Raw genomic sequence first — 17,447 nt, 5'->3', positions numbered from 1 at the left:
AAATATGAATGATTTTAACATATTGGAGCATGCATGGTCCATATTATCAGATGTGCTACATCATATGGGCCAAATATATCAATATCACCTGTAGCCCAACTGATGCAGCATTGTGGCTATAAATAAATTAGGCTGAAGCATGGAGTTGGCTTCATTTACCTCATTAGACACATCCTGATTGTTAATAATATTGTAAATATGAATATTCACTCATTACATTTACATTTACATTTAAGTCATTTAGCAGACGCTCTTATCCAGAGCGACTTACAAATTGGTGCATTCACCTTATGACATCCAGTAGAACAGTCACTTTACAATAGTGCATCTAAATCTTAAAGGGGGGGGGGGATGAGAAGGATTACTTATCCTATCCTAGGTATTCCTTAAAGAGGTGGGGTTTCAGGTGTCTCCGGAAGGTGGTGATTGACTCAGCTGTCCTGGCGTCGTGAGGGAGTTAGTTCCACCATTGGGGGGCCATGTCACTCAAAATGACATTTAAAAAACCTACTTCAAAAAGGATGTCATTGCCCAAAACTGCTTTTCAAAATACCAAAATGAACATGGAGACTAGGGGGAACATTGCCAAAATGAACATGGAGACTAGGGGGAACATTGCCAAAATGAACACGGAGACTAGGGGGAACATTGCCAAAATGAACACGGAGACTAGGGGGAACATTGCCAAAATGAACATGGAGACGCCCAGTTTTTGATTTGTTAAAAAAGTTTGAAATATCCAATAAATGTCGTTCCACTTCATGATTGTGTCCCACTTGTTGTTGATTCTTCACAAAAAAATAGTTTTATATCTATGTTTGAAGCCTGAAATGTGGCAAAAGGTCGCAAAGTTCAAGGGGGCCGAATACTTTCGCACGGCACTGTATACATTATATTTATATTTTATATATATATATTTTTTTTTAACCTCCCAGTCCCTTTTGTTACTGGTTGTACAGTTTGGAAGGCGGTAGCCGGCCCCTTCTCAAGTTTGTCACAGTTCCACTGGATATTCCTTACATTTACATTTACATTTAAGTCATTTAGCAGAATCCAGACGACTTACAAATTGGTGCATTCACCTTATGACATCCAGTGGGACAGTCACTTAACAATAGTGCATCTAAAACTTAGGGGGTGGGGTGAGAGGGATTACTTAACCTATCCTAGGTATTCCTTAAAGAATATTCCTTCATGTGAACAACGTAAAATGACCAACTTCAGAAGCGTGGACATGTTCTATCATTTTATTCAAAAAGTTTTGAAATGTATACAACATTTATTTTTAAAAATGGTTTGCTACATTTCTTGCACTTATCTGCAGTCACTTCGGTGTCCGTCAACCAGAGGGTTCTATTATATAACACATGCAAAAGAACAAAACGTAACAAAAATACAATATAAAACCCATTCTATCCCAGTTCCCAGTGTTTAAATGGGCAGAGCCTCCATTTTAGGAGGAGAGTACCAGATACCAGAACTGGTACGTTTGAGGTAGCGAGGTTTGTTCTTGTAGAAGATTGTGTTCAACATTGGAGGTTCAATCTCTCCATAGTGACAGTCCACGTCCGTTGGGTTGAAATATTGCCTCTTCATGGACTGTTTCAGCTGGTCGCCTAGAGGGGAGTACAGGTTTGCTTTAATAATATATGTTATAACGGAGTTTTCTGGACCCCTCTTCCTCTTCTAAAAAAAAAAGTCTCAGCTCTACTCCCAGAGAACACGTTACTCTAACGAATGGTGCTTGTTTAATAAAGGTAGATTAAAGCTGAATCAATGTCTACAAGATCACACAGTGATAGTATTGTACATAACAGAACCCAATGTAATAGTGTAACGGATGTGAAATGGCTAGCTAGTTAGCGGTGGTGCGCGCTAATAGCGTTTCAAATCGGTGACGTCACTTGCTCGGAGACCTTGAAATATTGGTTCCCCTTTGCTCTGCAAGGGCCGCGGCTTTTGTGGAGCAATGGGTAACGATGCTACATGGGGTGACTGTTGTTGATGTGTGCAGAGGGTCCCTGGTTCGCGCCCGGGTAGGGGCGAGGGGACGGATTAAAGTTATACTGTTACAATAGCGTAGTTTGTTACTGTAAAAAAAAAAAAAAACACCACTTCATTTCCTATAAGAGTTTAGGATGATTGCGTGCTTCCACGACACCGGCATTGCTTGCTGTTTGGGGGTTTCTGTACAACACTTTGAGATATCAGCTGATGTAAGAAGGGCTTTATAAATACATGTGATTGATTGTGTGAAGTACCGGTTTGATGCGACCAAACCCAACAGCGTGAGCCACTAGGCAAAACATGTCCTTTCATTTAAACCACACACAGGTATGCTACAGTTGATTAACACCACCTGCTCTGCAAGTCCCTCTCCGTGCCCAAGTCCCTCTCCGTGCCCAAGTCCCTCTCCGTGCCCAAGTCCCTCTCCGTGCCCAAGTCCCTCTCCGTGCCCAAGTCCCTCTCCGTGCCCAAGTCCCTCTCCGTGCCCAAGTCCCTCCCCGTGCCCAAGTCCCTCCCCGTGCCCAAGTCCCTCCCCGTGCCCAAGTCCCTCCCCGTGCCCAAGTCCCTCTCCGTGCCCAAGTCCCTCTCCGTGCCCAAGTCCCTCTCCGTGCCCAAGTCCCTCTCCGTGCCCAAGTCCCTCTCCGTGCCCAAGTCCCTCTCCGTGCCCAAGCCCCTCTCCGTGCCCAAGCCCCTCTGTGCCCAATGTGAAACACTGTACACATAAGAGCTAAATGCATATTCCCATAAAAACTGAGCTCAAAATGGTTGGCATTCAGATGCAGCATGGACATTTCACTGGTAAATCTAACGATTCTCATTCACAAAATGACAATCAGAAATGTGAAGGGAGGGCAAATTTTTGTATATATATATATTTTTTAGGGGGAGGGGGCTTGCGGTAAAGAAATACATGCACAGAACATGATACGGCTCATTCCAGCTGGATCCAAGGAGAGTGGAACGGACGGTCACCTATGGATCCACAGCCTGTGTTATAACTCAAGGTAAGTTACCCAACATCAGGTTTAGAAGTAGACTTAGCAATATGCCATAATACATAGTGGGGACAATTCCTGCTTATAGAAAACAAGAATTGAAATTTACCCAAGACGGCCACTATTGGTTCTTCCCAATATGACCCTGGCTTGATGTGGAAATGGCTCATTTTAGAATCAAGACTTAAAAAAATAATAATTAAATATCTTTTCACTAAGAATCCTCACCGATTATGTTATAATTTATACCAATTATGTTACATGTAATACTGATTATGTTATAATTTATACCGATTATGTTGTAATTTATACCGATTATGTTGTAATTTATACCGATTATGTTGTAATTTATACCGATTATGTTGTAATTCATACCGATTATGTTGGAATTCATACCGATTATGCTGTAATTCATACCGATTATGTTGTAATTCATACCGATTATGTTGTAATTTATACTGATTATGTTATAATGCCGTTTTAACCGTCTTTTGAGGACAGTAAAATAAAAATAGAGTTTCTCCTCAACCTACCCTTGGCCCATTTGGGAATGGGTTTCCTTGGTGCCGACTCATCATCAGTAGAGTCCTCACTGTTCTGATCCATCCCATAGTCCTCGGGGTTGGTGTTGAGAACAACGGGTTTGTCGCCCCCCTTAGGACTGATCTCATTCGACTGGGGAGACTGCTTGATATGTGCAGTGACGTTGATTAATCCTCCCTGCCCTACGGGCGTCTTCGTCGTGGGCCACGGGAAAACATGCAGGTATATTATGCCCCAATTAAACAAACGAGGCTCTGTGCAGGCCGACTAGACAAACGAGGCTCTGTGCAGGCCGACTAGACAAACGAGGCTCTGTGCAGGCCGACTAGACAAACGAGGCTCTGTGCAGGCCGACTAGACAAACGAGGCTCTGTGCAGGCCGACTAGACAAACGAGGCTCTGTGCAGGCCGACTAGACAAACGAGGCTCTGTGCAGGCCGACTAGACAAACGAGGCTCTGTGCAGGCCGACTAGACAAACGAGGCTCTGTGCAGGCCGACTAGACAAACGAGGCTCTGTGCAGGCCGACTAGACAAACGAGGCTCTGTGCAGGCCGACTAGACAAACGAGGCACTGTGCAGGCCGACTAGACAAACGAGGCTCTGTGCAGGCCGACTAGACAAACGAGGCTCTGTGCAGGCCGACTAGACAAACGAGGCTCTGTGCAGGCCGACTAGACAAACGAGGCTCTGTGCAGGCCGACTAAACAAACGAGGCTCTGTGCAGGCCGACTAAACAAACGAGGCTCTGTGCAGGCCGACTAAACAAACGAGGCTCTGTGCAGGCCGACTAAACAAACGAGGCTCTGTGCAGGCCGACTAAACAAACGAGGCTCTGTGCAGGCCGACTAAACAAACGAGGCTCTGTGCAGGCCGACTAGACAAACAAGGCTCTGTGCAGGCCGACTAGACAAACGAGGCTCTGTGCAGACCGACTAGACAAACGAGGCTCTGTGCAGACCGACTAGACAAACGAGGCTCTGTGCAGACCGACTAGACAAACGAGGCTCTGTGCAGACCGACTAGACAAACGAGGCTCTGTGCAGACCGACTAGACAAACGAGGCTCTGTGCAGACCGACTAGACAAACGAGGCTCTGTGCAGACCGACTAGACAAACAGGGCTCTATGCCTTTCTCAGAAGTAGAGCTAGCTCTAGATGTTATCCAGTGACCTTTCCACATCAGTTACCCCCTTAGTCTCCTCACCTGAACTTCAGCAGTCAGGTGACTCTTGGCAGCGTCCGTTTCTGTCTGTCTGGCTGCTTCTCTGTGTCTCTCCTCCTCCGCTTGCCTCTGCTGTTCCTCCTGGTGGGTAGAACTATTTAGTAAATAATACATACAATTTTTTTTTAAAGTACATACACCGACTTATACAAAACATGAACACCTGCTCTTTCCATGACAGACTGACCAGGTGAATCCAGGTGAGACCAGGCGAATCCAGGTGAATCCAGGTGAGACCAGGCGAATCCAGGTGAGACCAGGTGAATCCAGGTGAATCCAGGTGAGACCAGGTGAGACCAGGTGAGACCAGGTGAATCCAGGTGAATCCAGGTGAGACCAGGTGAATCCAGGTGAGACCAGGTGAGTCCAGGTGAATCCAGGTGAATCCAGGTGAGACCAGGTGAATCCAGGTGAGACCAGGTGAGACCAGGTGAAAGCTCTGATCCCTTATTTGATGTCACTTGTTAAATCCAAACCAGTGTAGATGAAGGGGAGGAGACGGGTTAATGAAAGATTTGAAAGTCGTGAGACAATTGAGACATGGATTGTGTGTGTGTGCCATTCAGAGTGAACGGGCAAAACAAAACATGTAAGTGCCTCTGAACGGGGTGTGGTAGTAGGTGGTAGTAGGTGGCAGTAGGTGACAGTAGGTGACAGGTGCACCGGTTGGTGTCAAGAACTTCAACGCTTCTGGGGTTTTTCATACTCAACCGTTTCCCGTGTGTATCAAGAATGGTCCACCATTCAAAGGACATCCAGCCAACTGTGGGAAGCATTGGAGTCAACATGGGCCAGCATCCCTGTGGAAGGCTTTCGACACCTTGTAGAGTCAACATGGGGCCAGCATCCCTGTGGAAGGCTTTTAACACCTTGTAGAGTCAACATGGGCCAGCATCCCTGTGGAACGCTTTCGACACCTTGTAGAGTCAACATGGGCCAGCATCCCTGTGGAAGGCTTTCGACACCTTGTAGAGTCAACATGGGCCAGCATCCCTGTGGAACGCTTTCGACCCCTTGTAGAGTCAACATGGGCCAGCATCCCTGTGGAACGCTTTCGACACCTTGTAGAGTCAACATGGGACAGCATCCCTGTAGAAGGCTTTCGACACCTTGTAGAGTCAACATGGGCCAGCATCCCTGTGGAACGCTTTCGACACCTTGTAGAGTCAACATGGGCCAGCATCCCTGTGGAACACTTTCGACACCTTGTAGAGTCAACATGGACCAGCATCCCTGTGGAAGGCTTTCAACACCTTGTAGAGTCAACATGGGCCAGCATCCCTGTGGAAGGCTTTCAACACCTTGTAGAGTCAACATGGGCCAGCATCCCTGTGGAAGGCTTTTAACACCTTGTAGAGTCAACATGGGCCAGCATCCCTGTGGAAGGCTTTCGACACCTTGTAGAGTCAACGTGGAATGATTCTGACACCTGGTTGAGTCCATCCCCTGACAAATGGACTGGTTCTGAGGGCAACTTAATATTAGGAAGGTGTTCTTAATGTTTGGTATACTCAGTGTAGGTTTTGGTTGATTGAGTCAAACGCACAGGGTCCAGTTCATTGGGGTATATCGTAGCAAAATGTTTCACAAAAGAAAACAAAAAGTTTATTCTTGGACAAAGGTGGTCCCCTCCTAGGGTTGCACATTTTGGGCAATATTCAGAGGTGGAAACATTCCGTGGGAATTAACAGAAATATATGCAATATTAATACCATTTAAATGTAGATGTTTTTTTACATTGGATATATTTACCCTATCATATGGAGACAGACACATAAACCTTTTACCTCATCATAAGTAGATATAATTGCAAATTATTAAATCCTTCCAAATAGAAATAAAAACAATTTAGTTACGAATTGAACTTTATTTAAATGAGTTGACTCTTCACACGGGATGATTTCACTGAACAACAAAAGAAAGGGAATATTGAATGATCCCCAATGATCCATCACATCTCCCAAAAACATTTTCAACATACATCTGTAAAAAGATATTCTAGAAACTAAAGCTTTGGTTGTCTTCCTCTCAGTCCTCTCCCTGGACCTCCTCAATGTCCACCTCTTGAACATCAGACTCTGAGGCCTCATCTTCACTGTCCAACCTTGTTGAGAATGGCTCAAAAAGCCTCAAATTTGTCCAGATGGACACCAATTTTTCAACCCAAGTATTGGTGAGCCTGTTGCATGCTTTGGTGTGTGTGTTCCCAAACAAGGACCAGTTGTGCTCTGAGGCGGCTGATGTTGTTGGGATTTGGAGGATGATGAAAGCAACAGGGGAAAGACCCTCAGATCCACAAAGTCCCTTCCTCAGATCCACAAAGTCCCTTCCACCAGGTGGCTGATGAGATATGTTGGCACGACTGCCATATTGCATCTCCATCCCAAAGCCCTTGCTTGGAAGTGTACTTCGCCAGACTGCCAAGAACCTTGCCCTCATCCAAGCCAAGGTGGTGATGACACCATAGGCCTTGTTGATCTCTGCATCAGACAGGATGCTCTTGCCAGCATACTTGGGGTCCAACATGTCCACTGCGGTGTGTATGGTCTTCAGGCAGAAGTCTTCATGCTTTTTGATGTTTTTCAGAACTGCAGTTTCCTCTGCTTGGAGCAACAGTGAAGTGGGCAGGGCAGTACGGAATGCTTCTCTTACATCTGCAAGCAGAGTCTGAACATCAGACAGGATGACATTGTCTCGCTCAATCTGTGCAATGGTTACGGTTATAGGTTTAAGGAGTTTCAGGCTGCTTACCACTCTCTTCCAAAAATACATAATCTAGGAGGATCCTCTTGATGGGGCTGTCCATATCGGCAGACTGTGATATGGACATTTCTTGGAGAGACTCCTTCCCCTCCAGGAGACTGTCAAACATGATGACAACACCACCCCAACGGGTGTTGCTGGGTAGCTTCAATGTGGTGCTCTTATTCTTCTCACTTTACTTAGTGAGGTAGATTGCTGCTATAACATGATGACCCTTCACATACCATTTCCTTGGCTCTCTTGTGCATCCATTGTTTTCAATGATGTCCTTGAGGAGCAGATTCAATGCATGAGCAGCACAGCCAATGGGCGTGATGTGAGGGTAGGACTCCTCCACTCCACAGACCAAGCAGCCTTCATGTTCCCAGCATTATCTGTCACCAGTGTAAATACCTTCTGTGGTCCAAGGTCAATGATGACTACCTGCAGCTCATCTGCAACGTAGAGACCAGTGTGTCTGTTGTCCCTTGTGTCTGTGCTCTTGTAGAGTACTGGTTGAGGGGTGGAGATGATGTAGTTTATTATTCCTTGCCTACGAACATTCGAACACCCATCAGAGATGATTGCAATACAGTCTGCTTTCTCTGTGATTTGCTTGACCTTCACTTGAACTCTGCATCCAGCAAATGAGTAGTGAAAGCATGTCTGGTTGGAGGAGTGTATGCTGGGTTAAGAACATTCAGAAATCTCTTCCAATACACATTGCCTGTGAGCATCAGAGGGGAACCAGTTGCATACACAGCTCGAGCAAGACATTCATCAGCATTTCTCTGATGCTTCTGATTCCAGGAGGACCATGAGCTGCTTCTATCGATAAGGTGTCTGATTCATAAACTTTCACCTTGAATAAAAGTAGAAGGACTTGTGTCAAACTGCTTTATTTATCTTGGCCAGGTCGGAGTTGCAAATGAGAACTTGTTCTCAACTAGCTTAACTGGTTAAATAAAGGTGAAATAAAATTTAAAAATTAAAAACGGCAAAACAAAATTGCTTGTTGTGAGCGCTGAGGGAACTTTATGCACTTGGCCAGATGATTCTGCATCTTTGTTGCATTCTTCACATATGATTTGGCACAGTATTTGCCATAAGACATAGAATTGCCTTGTGTAATCCCTCCTCAAAAAAAGGTTCACTGTTATAAGCTATCTTTTTCGATGAATTTAAGCAAAATTCCCAGGTTTAACTTCACATGGAAAAATTCCGGAAATTTAAATCGGAAAGTTTCCAACCCTTTGCAACCGTAGTCGGTTCCCCTAAAGCATGACTTACCCTCCTCCTCCTCTCCTCTCCTCCTGCTCCCCCTTCTCACTCAACTCTTTCCCCTCTCTCTCAGCTCTGTCCACTTCTCTCTGAAGAGCAAAGGTTTGTTCCCTCTTTACTCGATCCCTGAAACACACAATTTTCAGTAACAGCCTTCTGTCTCCACAACAGAAATAACATTCCTGCTATTTTTTTAATTGAAATTATATACAATGAGTAAAAATATCAACACGTAAAGAAAAAAATGTTTCATGAGTTGAATTATAAAATGCCTGAAATTTTCCAAGAGCACAAAAAGCTTATTTCTCTCAAATTTTGTGCACAAATGTGTTTACATCCCTGTTAGTGAGCATTTTTCCTTTGTCAAGATAATCCATCCACCTGACAGGTGTGGCATATCAAGAAGCTGAATAACCATGATAATTACACAGGTGCACCTTGTGCTGGGGACATTAAAAGGCCATTAAATGCCACAGATGTCTCAAGTTGAGGGAGTGTGCAGTTGGCATGCTGACTGCAAGAATGTCCACCAGAGCTGTTGCCAGAGAATTTAATGTTAATTTCTCTACCATAAGCCGCCTCCAATGTAATTTTTGAGAATTTGTCAGTACGTCCAACCGGCCTCACAACTGAAGACCACGTGTAACCACACCATCCCAGGACCTTTACACCCGGCTTCTTCACCTGTGGGATCGTCTGAGACCAGCCACCCGGACAACTGATGAAACTGTGGGTTTGCACAGCCAAATAATTTCTACACAAACTGTCAGAAACTGTCTCAGGGAAGCTCATCTGTGTGCTCGTCATCCTCACCAGGTTCTTGACCATTCCACAGGCCACAATCAACTCTATGTGAAGGCGATGGGTCACGCTGCATTTTATTTTACCAGGTAAATTGACTGAGAACACGTTCTCATTTACAGCAACGACCTGGGGAATAGTTACAGGGGAGAGGAGGGGGATGAATGAGCCAATTAGAAGCCGGGGATGATTAGGTGGCCATGATGACCATGAGGAAAATGGTGGTCATACCAGAATACTTACTGGTTCTGATCCACCCCTAATTAAAATTAAACATACCAACACATCTGTATTCCCAGTCATGTGAAATCCATAGATTAGGACCTAATTCATTTAATAGACCGATTACCTTTTATGAACTGTAACTCAGGTTAAATCTTTGAAATGGTTGCATGTTGCGTTTAATATTATTTGTGTAGTTCGCTATGGGGAAATGTACCTTTCAGCAGCATCTCGTCTCTCTCTCTCCTGTTCTTCCTCCATTGCTAGTCGGGCCTCAGCCATCTTGCGAGTCCTCTCCTGTTCTTCCTCCATTGCTAGTCGGGCCTCAGCCATCTTGTGAGTCCTCTCCTGTTCTTCCTCCATTGCTAGTCGGGCCTCAGCCATCTTGTGAGTCCTCTCCTGTTCTTCCTCCATTGCTAGTCGGGCCTCAGCCATCTTGCGAGTCCTCTCCTGTTCTTCCTCCATTGCTAGTCGGGCCTCAGCCATCTTGCGAGTCCTCTCCTGTTCTTCCTCCATTGCTAGTCGGGCCTCAGCCATCTTGCGAGTCCTCTCCTGTTCTTCCTCCATTGCTAGTCGGGCCTCAGCCATCTTGCGAGTCCTCTCCTGTTCTTCCTCCATTGCTAGTCGGGCCTCAGCCATCTTGCGAGTCCTCTCCTGTTCTTCCTCCATTGCTAGTCGGGCCTCAGCCATCTTGCGAGTCCTCTCCTGTTCTTCCTCCATTGCTAGTCGGGCCTCAGCCATCTTGTGAGTCCTCTCTGTTCTTCCTCCATTGCTAGTCGGGCCTCAGCCATCTTGCGAGTCCTCTCCTGTTCTTCCTCCATTGCTAGTCGGGCCTCAGCCATCTTGCGAGTCCTCTCCTGTTCTTCCTCCATTGCTAGTCGGGCCTCAGCCATCTTGCGAGTCCTCTCCTGTTCTTCCTCCATTGCTAGTCGGGCCTCAGCCATCTTGCGAGTCCTCTCCTGTTCTTTCTCCATTGCTAGTCGGGCCTCAGCCATCTTGCGAGTCCTCTCCTGTTCTTCCTCCATTGCTAGTCGGGCCTCAGCCATCTTGCGAGTCCTCTCCTGTTCTTCCTCCATTGCTAGTCGGGCCTCAGCCATCTTGTGAGTCCTCTCCTGTTCTTTCTCCATTGCTAGTCGGGCCTCAGCCATCTTGCGAGTCCTCTCCTGTTCTTCCTCCATTGCTAGTCGGGCCTCAGCCATCTTGTGAGTCCTCTCCTGTTCTTCCTCCATTGCTAGTCGGGCCTCAGCCATCTTGAGAGTCCTCTCCTGCTCCTCTTCTGCTCTCCTCTTAGCCTGCAGCTCCTGGTGACGCTTCTTCTCCTCCTGGGAGGGGGGAAACAAGGGTTACATCCACAACCCACCCCTGCCTTAAAGAGATTTGTATTCAAATCCAGATCAACCCCTAGGCAGGTGTGAGATGATTGGATAGGTAGTAGCTTCTGCTTGCCCTCTAATAGGCCAGTCACCTATCCAATAATCTAGAGCAGGGTCTCCCAAACCCTGGGTGCACGTTCAATTTTTTTTCTTCAAATAATCAAAGCTTAAACAATGCCACTTAATATAATGTTTACATACCCTACATTACTCATCTCATATGTATATACTGTACTCAATACAATCTACTGCATCTTGCCTATGCCGCTCTGTACCATCACTCATTCATATATCTTTATGTACATATTCTTTATCCCTTTACACTGTGTATAAGGTAGTAGTTGGGGAATTGTTAGGTTAGATTACTCGTTGGTTATCACTGCATTGTCAGAACTAGAAGCACAAGCATTTCGCTATACTCGCATTAACATCTGCTAACCATGTGTATGTGACAAATAAAATGGGATTATTTGAATCAGCTGTGTAGCGCTATGGACAGAAAAGCAAAAACACCCAGGGGTGGGGACAGGACCAAGAGCAGAGATCCAACTTTTCCCCTGAGTTTAAAATGCAAGCGGAGATCTACTGCTCAGATTGTTTTGTTGTTGTTTATTGTTTATTGTTATTTTTTATATATACATGTGTGTTGTTGCTGAATAACAACAGCAGTGTCTTGCTGTCTCTCTAGTCATTGTTTAAAAAAAAAAAAAGGTTTTACATTTTCCAGTGTCATCTTGGCTGTGCGTTCAAGGCTTCTTTTTACATTCAAGAAAGCTCTGCACAGTTATCTGATTGGCTAACGGTAGGCCTATAGGTGCGCTTGATTTGCTCTCAGGGCCTGCTGGATAGGCAGAGTTCTACCTTCAGACATATGAAATGGTTCAAAAAGAAATGGGAACACTTGGAGACTTGGAGGGAGTTGCAATGAGGTTAGTGGAAGAACACATGATAAAGATGAGGTGTTGCCAGAGGAGAGGAGGGAAAGAAGGAGGCAGAGAGTAAAGAGTCAAAGGTAGCCTTCACCGCACTAGGGTGAAGTGAATCAGGTGCACCTACCACCAACAACACTAGGGCTGCTGAATCAAGTGCACCTACCACCAACAACACTTGGGCTGCTGAATCAAGTGCACCTACCAACAACAACAACAACAACACTCGGGCTGCTGAATCAAGTGCACCTACCACCAACAACACTTGGGCTGCTGAATCAAGTGCACCTACCAACAACAACACTAGGGCTGCTGAATCAAGTGCACCTACCAACAACAACACTAGGGCTGCTGAATCAAGTGCACCTACCACCACCACCAACAACACTAGGGCTGCTGAATCAAGTGCACCTACCACCAACAGCACTAGGGCTGCTGAATCAAGTGCACCTACCACCAACAACACTCAGGCTGCTGAATCAAGTGCACCTACCACCAACAACACTCGGGCTGCTGAATCAAGTGCACCTACCACCAACAACACTCGGGCTGCTGAATCAAGTGCACCTACCACCAACAACACTCGGGCTGCTGAATCAAGTGCACCTACCACCACCAACAACACTCAGGCTGCTGAATCAAGTGCACCTACCACCAACAGCACTTGGGCTGCTGAATCAAGTGCACCTACCACCACCAACAACAACACTCAGGCTGCTGAATCAAGTGCACCTACCACCAACAACACTTGGGCTGCTGAATCAAGTGCACCTACCAACAACAACACTAGGGCTGCTGAATCAAGTGCACCTACCACCACCACCAACAACACTAGGGCTGCTGAATCAAGTGCACCTACCACCAACAGCACTTGGGCTGCTGAATCAAGTGCCCCTACCACCACCACCAACAACACTAGGGCTGCTGAATCAAGTGCACCTACCACCAACAACAACAACACTCGGGCTGCTGAATCAAGTGCACCTACCACCAACAACACTCGGGCTGCTGAATCAAGTGCACCTACCACCAACAACACTCGGGCTGCTGAATCAAGTGCACCTACCACCAACAACACTCGGGCTGCTGAATCAAGTGCACCTACCACCAACAACACTTGGGCTGCTGAATCAAGTGCACCTACCACCACCAACAACACTCAGGCTGCTGAATCAAGTGCACCTACCACCAACAGCACTTGGGCTGCTGAATCAAGTGCACCTACCACCACCAACAACAACACTCAGGCTGCTGAATCAAGTGCACCTACCACCAACAACACTTGGGCTGCTGAATCAAGTGCACCTACCAACAACAACACTAGGGCTGCTGAATCAAGTGCACCTACCACCACCACCACCAACAACACTAGGGCTGCTGAATCAAGTGCACCTACCACCAACAGCACTTGGGCTGCTGAATCAAGTGCCCCTACCACCACCACCAACAACACTAGGGCTGCTGAATCAAGTGCACCTACCACCAACAACAACAACACTCGGGCTGCTGAATCAAGTGCACCTACCACCAACAACACTCGGGCTGCTGAATCAAGTGCACCTACCACCAACAACACTCGGGCTGCTGAATCAAGTGCACCTACCACCAACAACACTCGGGCTGCTGAATCAAGTGCACCTACCACCAACAACACTCGGGCTGCTGAATCAAGTGCACCTACCACCAACAACACTCGGGCTGCTGAATCAAGTGCACCTACCACCAACAACACTCGGCTGCTGAATCAAGTGCACCTACCACCAACAACACTCGGGCTGCTGAATCAAGTGCACCTACCACCAACAGCACTAGGGCTGCTGAATCAAGTGCACCTACCACCAACAGCACTAGGGCTGCTGAATCAAGTGCACCTACCACCAACAGCACTCGGGCTGCTGAATCAAGTGCACCTACCACCACCACCACCACCACCACCAACAACAACTTTAGTTATGTGGCTTTGGGGAGGAGGGAGACGGGGTGGGGGGGCGACGGGGTGGGAAACATGGGGGCTGGAAGGAGTCTGAGCTGGACTCCCCCCTCTTACTCTCAGCCTCCTCCTCCATATTCTCCTCCAGGATCTGGCGGATGGAGCGACACACCCGCTGGTGTGCCTCCTCCAGCTGGAAGGAGGAGGTCTGAGCAGCTCCTTTGTGGGTGCTGCGTACAGGTGATGCCACCTCAGGCTGGGTGGTCTGTTTGGTTCTGTGAGCGCGTGAGGTTTTGACCAGCTCTTCCCTTGTGACTGGGGACCCTCCCTCATCCTCTGCTATCAGGTTCAGGGAGGTGGACACGGAGGAGCGACGCAGGTTGCTGCGTTTGCCCTTGGAGAAGCTGCAGAAGGGTAAAGGAAAATGAGAGAGAGAGAGAGAGAGAGAGAGAGAGAGAGAGAGAGAGAGAGAGAGAGAGAGAGAGAGAGAGAGAGAGAGAGAGAGAGAGAGAGAGAGAGAGAGAGAGAGAGAGAGAGAGAGAGAGAGAGAGAGAGAGAGAGAGAGAGAGAGAGAGAGAGAGAGAGAGAGAGAGAGAGAGAGAGAGAGAGAGAGAGAGAGAGAGAGAGAGAGAGAGAGAGAGAGAGAGAGAGAGAGAGAGAGAGAGAGAGAGAGAGAGAGAGAGAGAGAGAGAGAGAGAGAGAGAGAGAGAGAGAGAGAGAGAGAGACGCACACTGTTTATTGTAACGCGTTGTCAGCACCATTACACACCAGGTTAAGTTCCTGGTACATGCAAATGTGTTGACGAATAACGGTGATTCTGATAACTGTACAAAAAAAATGTTTTATTTTACCAGGTAAGTTGACTGAGAACACGTTCTCATTTACAGCAACGACCTGGGGAATAGTTAGAGGGGAGGTGGGATGAATGAGCCAAATGTAAGATGAGGATGATTAGGTGACCGTGATGGTATGAGGACCAGACTGGGAATTTAGTCTGGACACCGGGGTTAACACCCCAACTCTTACGATAAGTGCCATGGGATCTTTAGAGACCACAGACAGTCAGGACACCCATTTAACATCCTATCTGAAAGACAGCACCCTACACAGGGAAATATCCCCAATCACTGCCCTGGGGTATTGGGATGTTCTTTTCACCAGAGGAAAAAGTTCCTCCTACTGGCCCTCCAACACCACTTCCAGCAGCATCTGGTCTCCCATCCAGGGACCGACCAGGACCAACCCTGCTTAGCTTCAGAAGCAAGCCAGCAGTGGGATGGTATGGCATAAAACAGAGTATCACTATGATTAACGTGAAGGATCATAAATGAAAAGGTTATACTGAGACATGTCTGGACAGGACACAACACAGGAGCCTACCGTCAGGGCAAATTAACTGGATAACCTACCGTCTCTTGTTGCGATTTTCATTCTGACCCACAGATAGACGTTTCCTACAGTTGCGCTTCTTCTGTGATGGAGTCTTTGGCATCAATTCCGGTTCTGCACTAAAGTCACTGAGACGGGAAGAAAACTAAAATGTTAAAATGAATGACTCCAGAAAGAAAGGTCAACAGCTGTAGGATGAATTCCTTCCTTCTGCCAATCATTACTTTACAGAATTAAAAATGACACAAAACAATTAACTAAAACTGTGTCTATGACAACGGTGGGGTCTTTATCCTCCCACCTTGAGAATATGCGGTTGGCTTCGTGCTGGATCTCGCACAGCCACACCATGTGGTCATTTTCAATTTCATTGGCAAACGCTTGTAGCTTCACATCGAACATCTGCAGCAGGTTGCGTGTTGAGGACAGTACAGAGCTCATAGTCGCTACCTGTGAAAGATCGGTTTCAAAACAATTACTGATTATTACATATTTGGTGGGATGTGTTAAACCTCCTCTCGTAGATAAATTAATCGTTTCTCCCATCTAAAATGGGCTATCTAGAAAGGACAATAAACAAAAAGAGTTGGTTAGTGAACGTAATATCGCACAAGATTTTAAACCTAAGTTTCATGCTTTTTAACCAAATATTGCAGACATTAAACATTACATCAAATGACACACAAAGAATAAACAAAGTGACACGACAACCATCCAGACAATAATAAAAAAAACATGTACAAAACAAATATGTATTGTATCAAATGTTAGCAAATTTGGGATTTATCACTACAAATTGGCTAACAAGTGAACTAGATCATTTTAATTTGAGCTGTCACGTGCATTTCCACAATGTGGCCTCCAATGGTCATGAATCAGAGCTGGCTATCATGCAGTTTAAACAAAAAATATACGAAGTAAATAAATATGTTGAAGAAACAGAAATATATCTAATGCCGGTTTGGACAAAATAGCGAGTTGATAAAATGTTAGCTGACCGGTGTATTTATAGCGAATGTAGGCTAAACCTTATTTAGGGCCAATACAACTTGCATACCATAACACTCTTCCGGGTTCGACAAAAAACAATCCGTTTCGCTGACATAGCAGTTCACTCTACATTGCAGATGACTTCGACAATGTTCATAAAAGTATTACATTGTATAATCCACCATTATCATTCTCTGCACAACATAATAGTCAGTCTTTCCTCCAATTTGATTTCAACACCCGCTGAAACCCGTTTAAATTGTTCTAAACAGTCTGAGCCAATTGGGGACTAGTTTGTAATGCCGAACCCCAGTCTGCTCCTCCCCGTAGCCAATAAAACCCGAGAGCACATGTCCGGGCTCGTACGCTGAGGGGATTCGATTATCTGGCCCGGGTTACACCGCTAGGAGGAGTTTGTTCCGGTGAACGAATGTGATTGCGTTCGTTTTGGCCCCTTTCAAAGCCCACTGGGAAGTCGGCTCAAAACCTTAGTGATGTAGGCTAGATTAAGCACGTGGACTAATAAAGGCATAACTTGTCGTGATGTATGTCTTGTCCTATATTTGTATTTAATTTACTTTTTATTTTTAATGCCAGCCCCTGTCCCTGCAGGAGTCCTTTTGCCTTTTGGTAGGCCATCATTGTAAATAAGCGTTTGTTCTTAATTAACTGACTTGCCTAGTTAAATAAAAGTTAAATAAAAACGTAAATAAATAAAAGGGCATGAATGAAATAACGATCTCCAGCTGAACAGCAAAATGACTATGTTTAGTGGAACATCCAAGCAGATAACCAGTGCTGGAAAAATCTGCCCGACAATTAAAACAGTCAAGCCGTCCATCTGTCCTCTGTCATGGCCAACATGGGAGTTTGATCCTTACTGTCCTTTGATGCTCATATAAAACACATCTGCAGACATCATCCCCCCCCCCCTAAGAGATATCTCCAGGCTCAAACCACAGCTCCCCCAGCCAGATGCAGAGAAACTCTTCCACACTTTCATCTTCTTCCGGATTGACT

General features: G+C 46.1%; 2 protein-coding genes and 1 long non-coding RNA gene across 3 annotated transcripts; all 3 read right to left on the bottom strand.

Annotated features, from left to right (window-relative positions):
- Positions 1–1,480: 1,480 nt before the first annotated feature.
- LOC124036981 lies at positions 1,481–5,093 on the bottom strand. Its single transcript, XR_006839091.1, has 3 exons — positions 5,067–5,093; positions 4,752–4,850; positions 1,481–1,616 (listed from the first exon to the last, which is right to left on the bottom strand). It is a non-coding gene; the product is annotated as an uncharacterized LOC124036981 (long non-coding RNA).
- A 135-nt stretch (positions 5,094–5,228) lies between these two features.
- Positions 5,229–11,921, bottom strand: LOC124037373 (trichohyalin-like). The gene is made up of 5 exons (XM_046352076.1): positions 11,907–11,921; positions 10,612–11,137; positions 10,033–10,570; positions 8,802–8,918; positions 5,229–5,532 (listed from the first exon to the last, which is right to left on the bottom strand). The coding sequence occupies exons 1-5, from the start codon at positions 11,919–11,921 to the stop codon at positions 5,514–5,516; spliced, it is 1,215 nt and encodes a 404-aa protein (XP_046208032.1). The 3' UTR covers positions 5,229–5,513.
- A 2,140-nt stretch (positions 11,922–14,061) lies between these two features.
- Positions 14,062–16,762, bottom strand: LOC124036980 (inner centromere protein A-like). Its single transcript, XM_046351593.1, has 4 exons — positions 16,495–16,762; positions 15,739–15,887; positions 15,458–15,565; positions 14,062–14,451 (listed from the first exon to the last, which is right to left on the bottom strand). The coding sequence occupies exons 1-4, from the start codon at positions 16,540–16,542 to the stop codon at positions 14,064–14,066; spliced, it is 693 nt and encodes a 230-aa protein (XP_046207549.1). The 5' UTR covers positions 16,543–16,762; the 3' UTR covers positions 14,062–14,063.
- Positions 16,763–17,447: the final 685 nt, after the last annotated feature.

Source organism: Oncorhynchus gorbuscha, linkage group LG06 (assembly GCF_021184085.1).
Source record: "Oncorhynchus gorbuscha isolate QuinsamMale2020 ecotype Even-year linkage group LG06, OgorEven_v1.0, whole genome shotgun sequence".
Classification (NCBI taxonomy): Eukaryota; Metazoa; Chordata; class Actinopteri; order Salmoniformes; family Salmonidae; genus Oncorhynchus; species Oncorhynchus gorbuscha.
Note: the sequence above shows the minus strand (reverse complement) of the source record. Positions and strands in the feature narration are given on the sequence as shown.

What these genes read in the sequence shown, in the direction of transcription:
- LOC124037373 (XM_046352076.1), bottom strand. An exon ending in GGAAGAACAGGAGAGGACTC is followed by an intron (nt 10,571 to 10,611) that starts GCAAGATGGCTG and finishes GAGGAAGAACAG; the next exon opens with AGAGGACTCACAAGATGGCT. An exon ending in AGACGAGATGCTGCTGAAAG is followed by an intron (nt 8,919 to 10,032) that starts GTACATTTCCCC and finishes TGTGTGTTTCAG; the next exon opens with GGATCGAGTAAAGAGGGAAC.
- LOC124036980 (XM_046351593.1), bottom strand. Translation starts at nt 16,542, where the DNA reads ATGTCAGCGAAACGGATTGTTTTTTGTCGAACCCGGAAGAGTGTTATG. An exon ending in GCCAACCGCATATTCTCAAG is followed by an intron (nt 15,566 to 15,738) that starts GTGGGAGGATAA and finishes TTCCCGTCTCAG; the next exon opens with TGACTTTAGTGCAGAACCGG. An exon ending in GAAAATCGCAACAAGAGACG is followed by an intron (nt 14,452 to 15,457) that starts GTAGGTTATCCA and finishes ACCCTTCTGCAG; the next exon opens with CTTCTCCAAGGGCAAACGCA.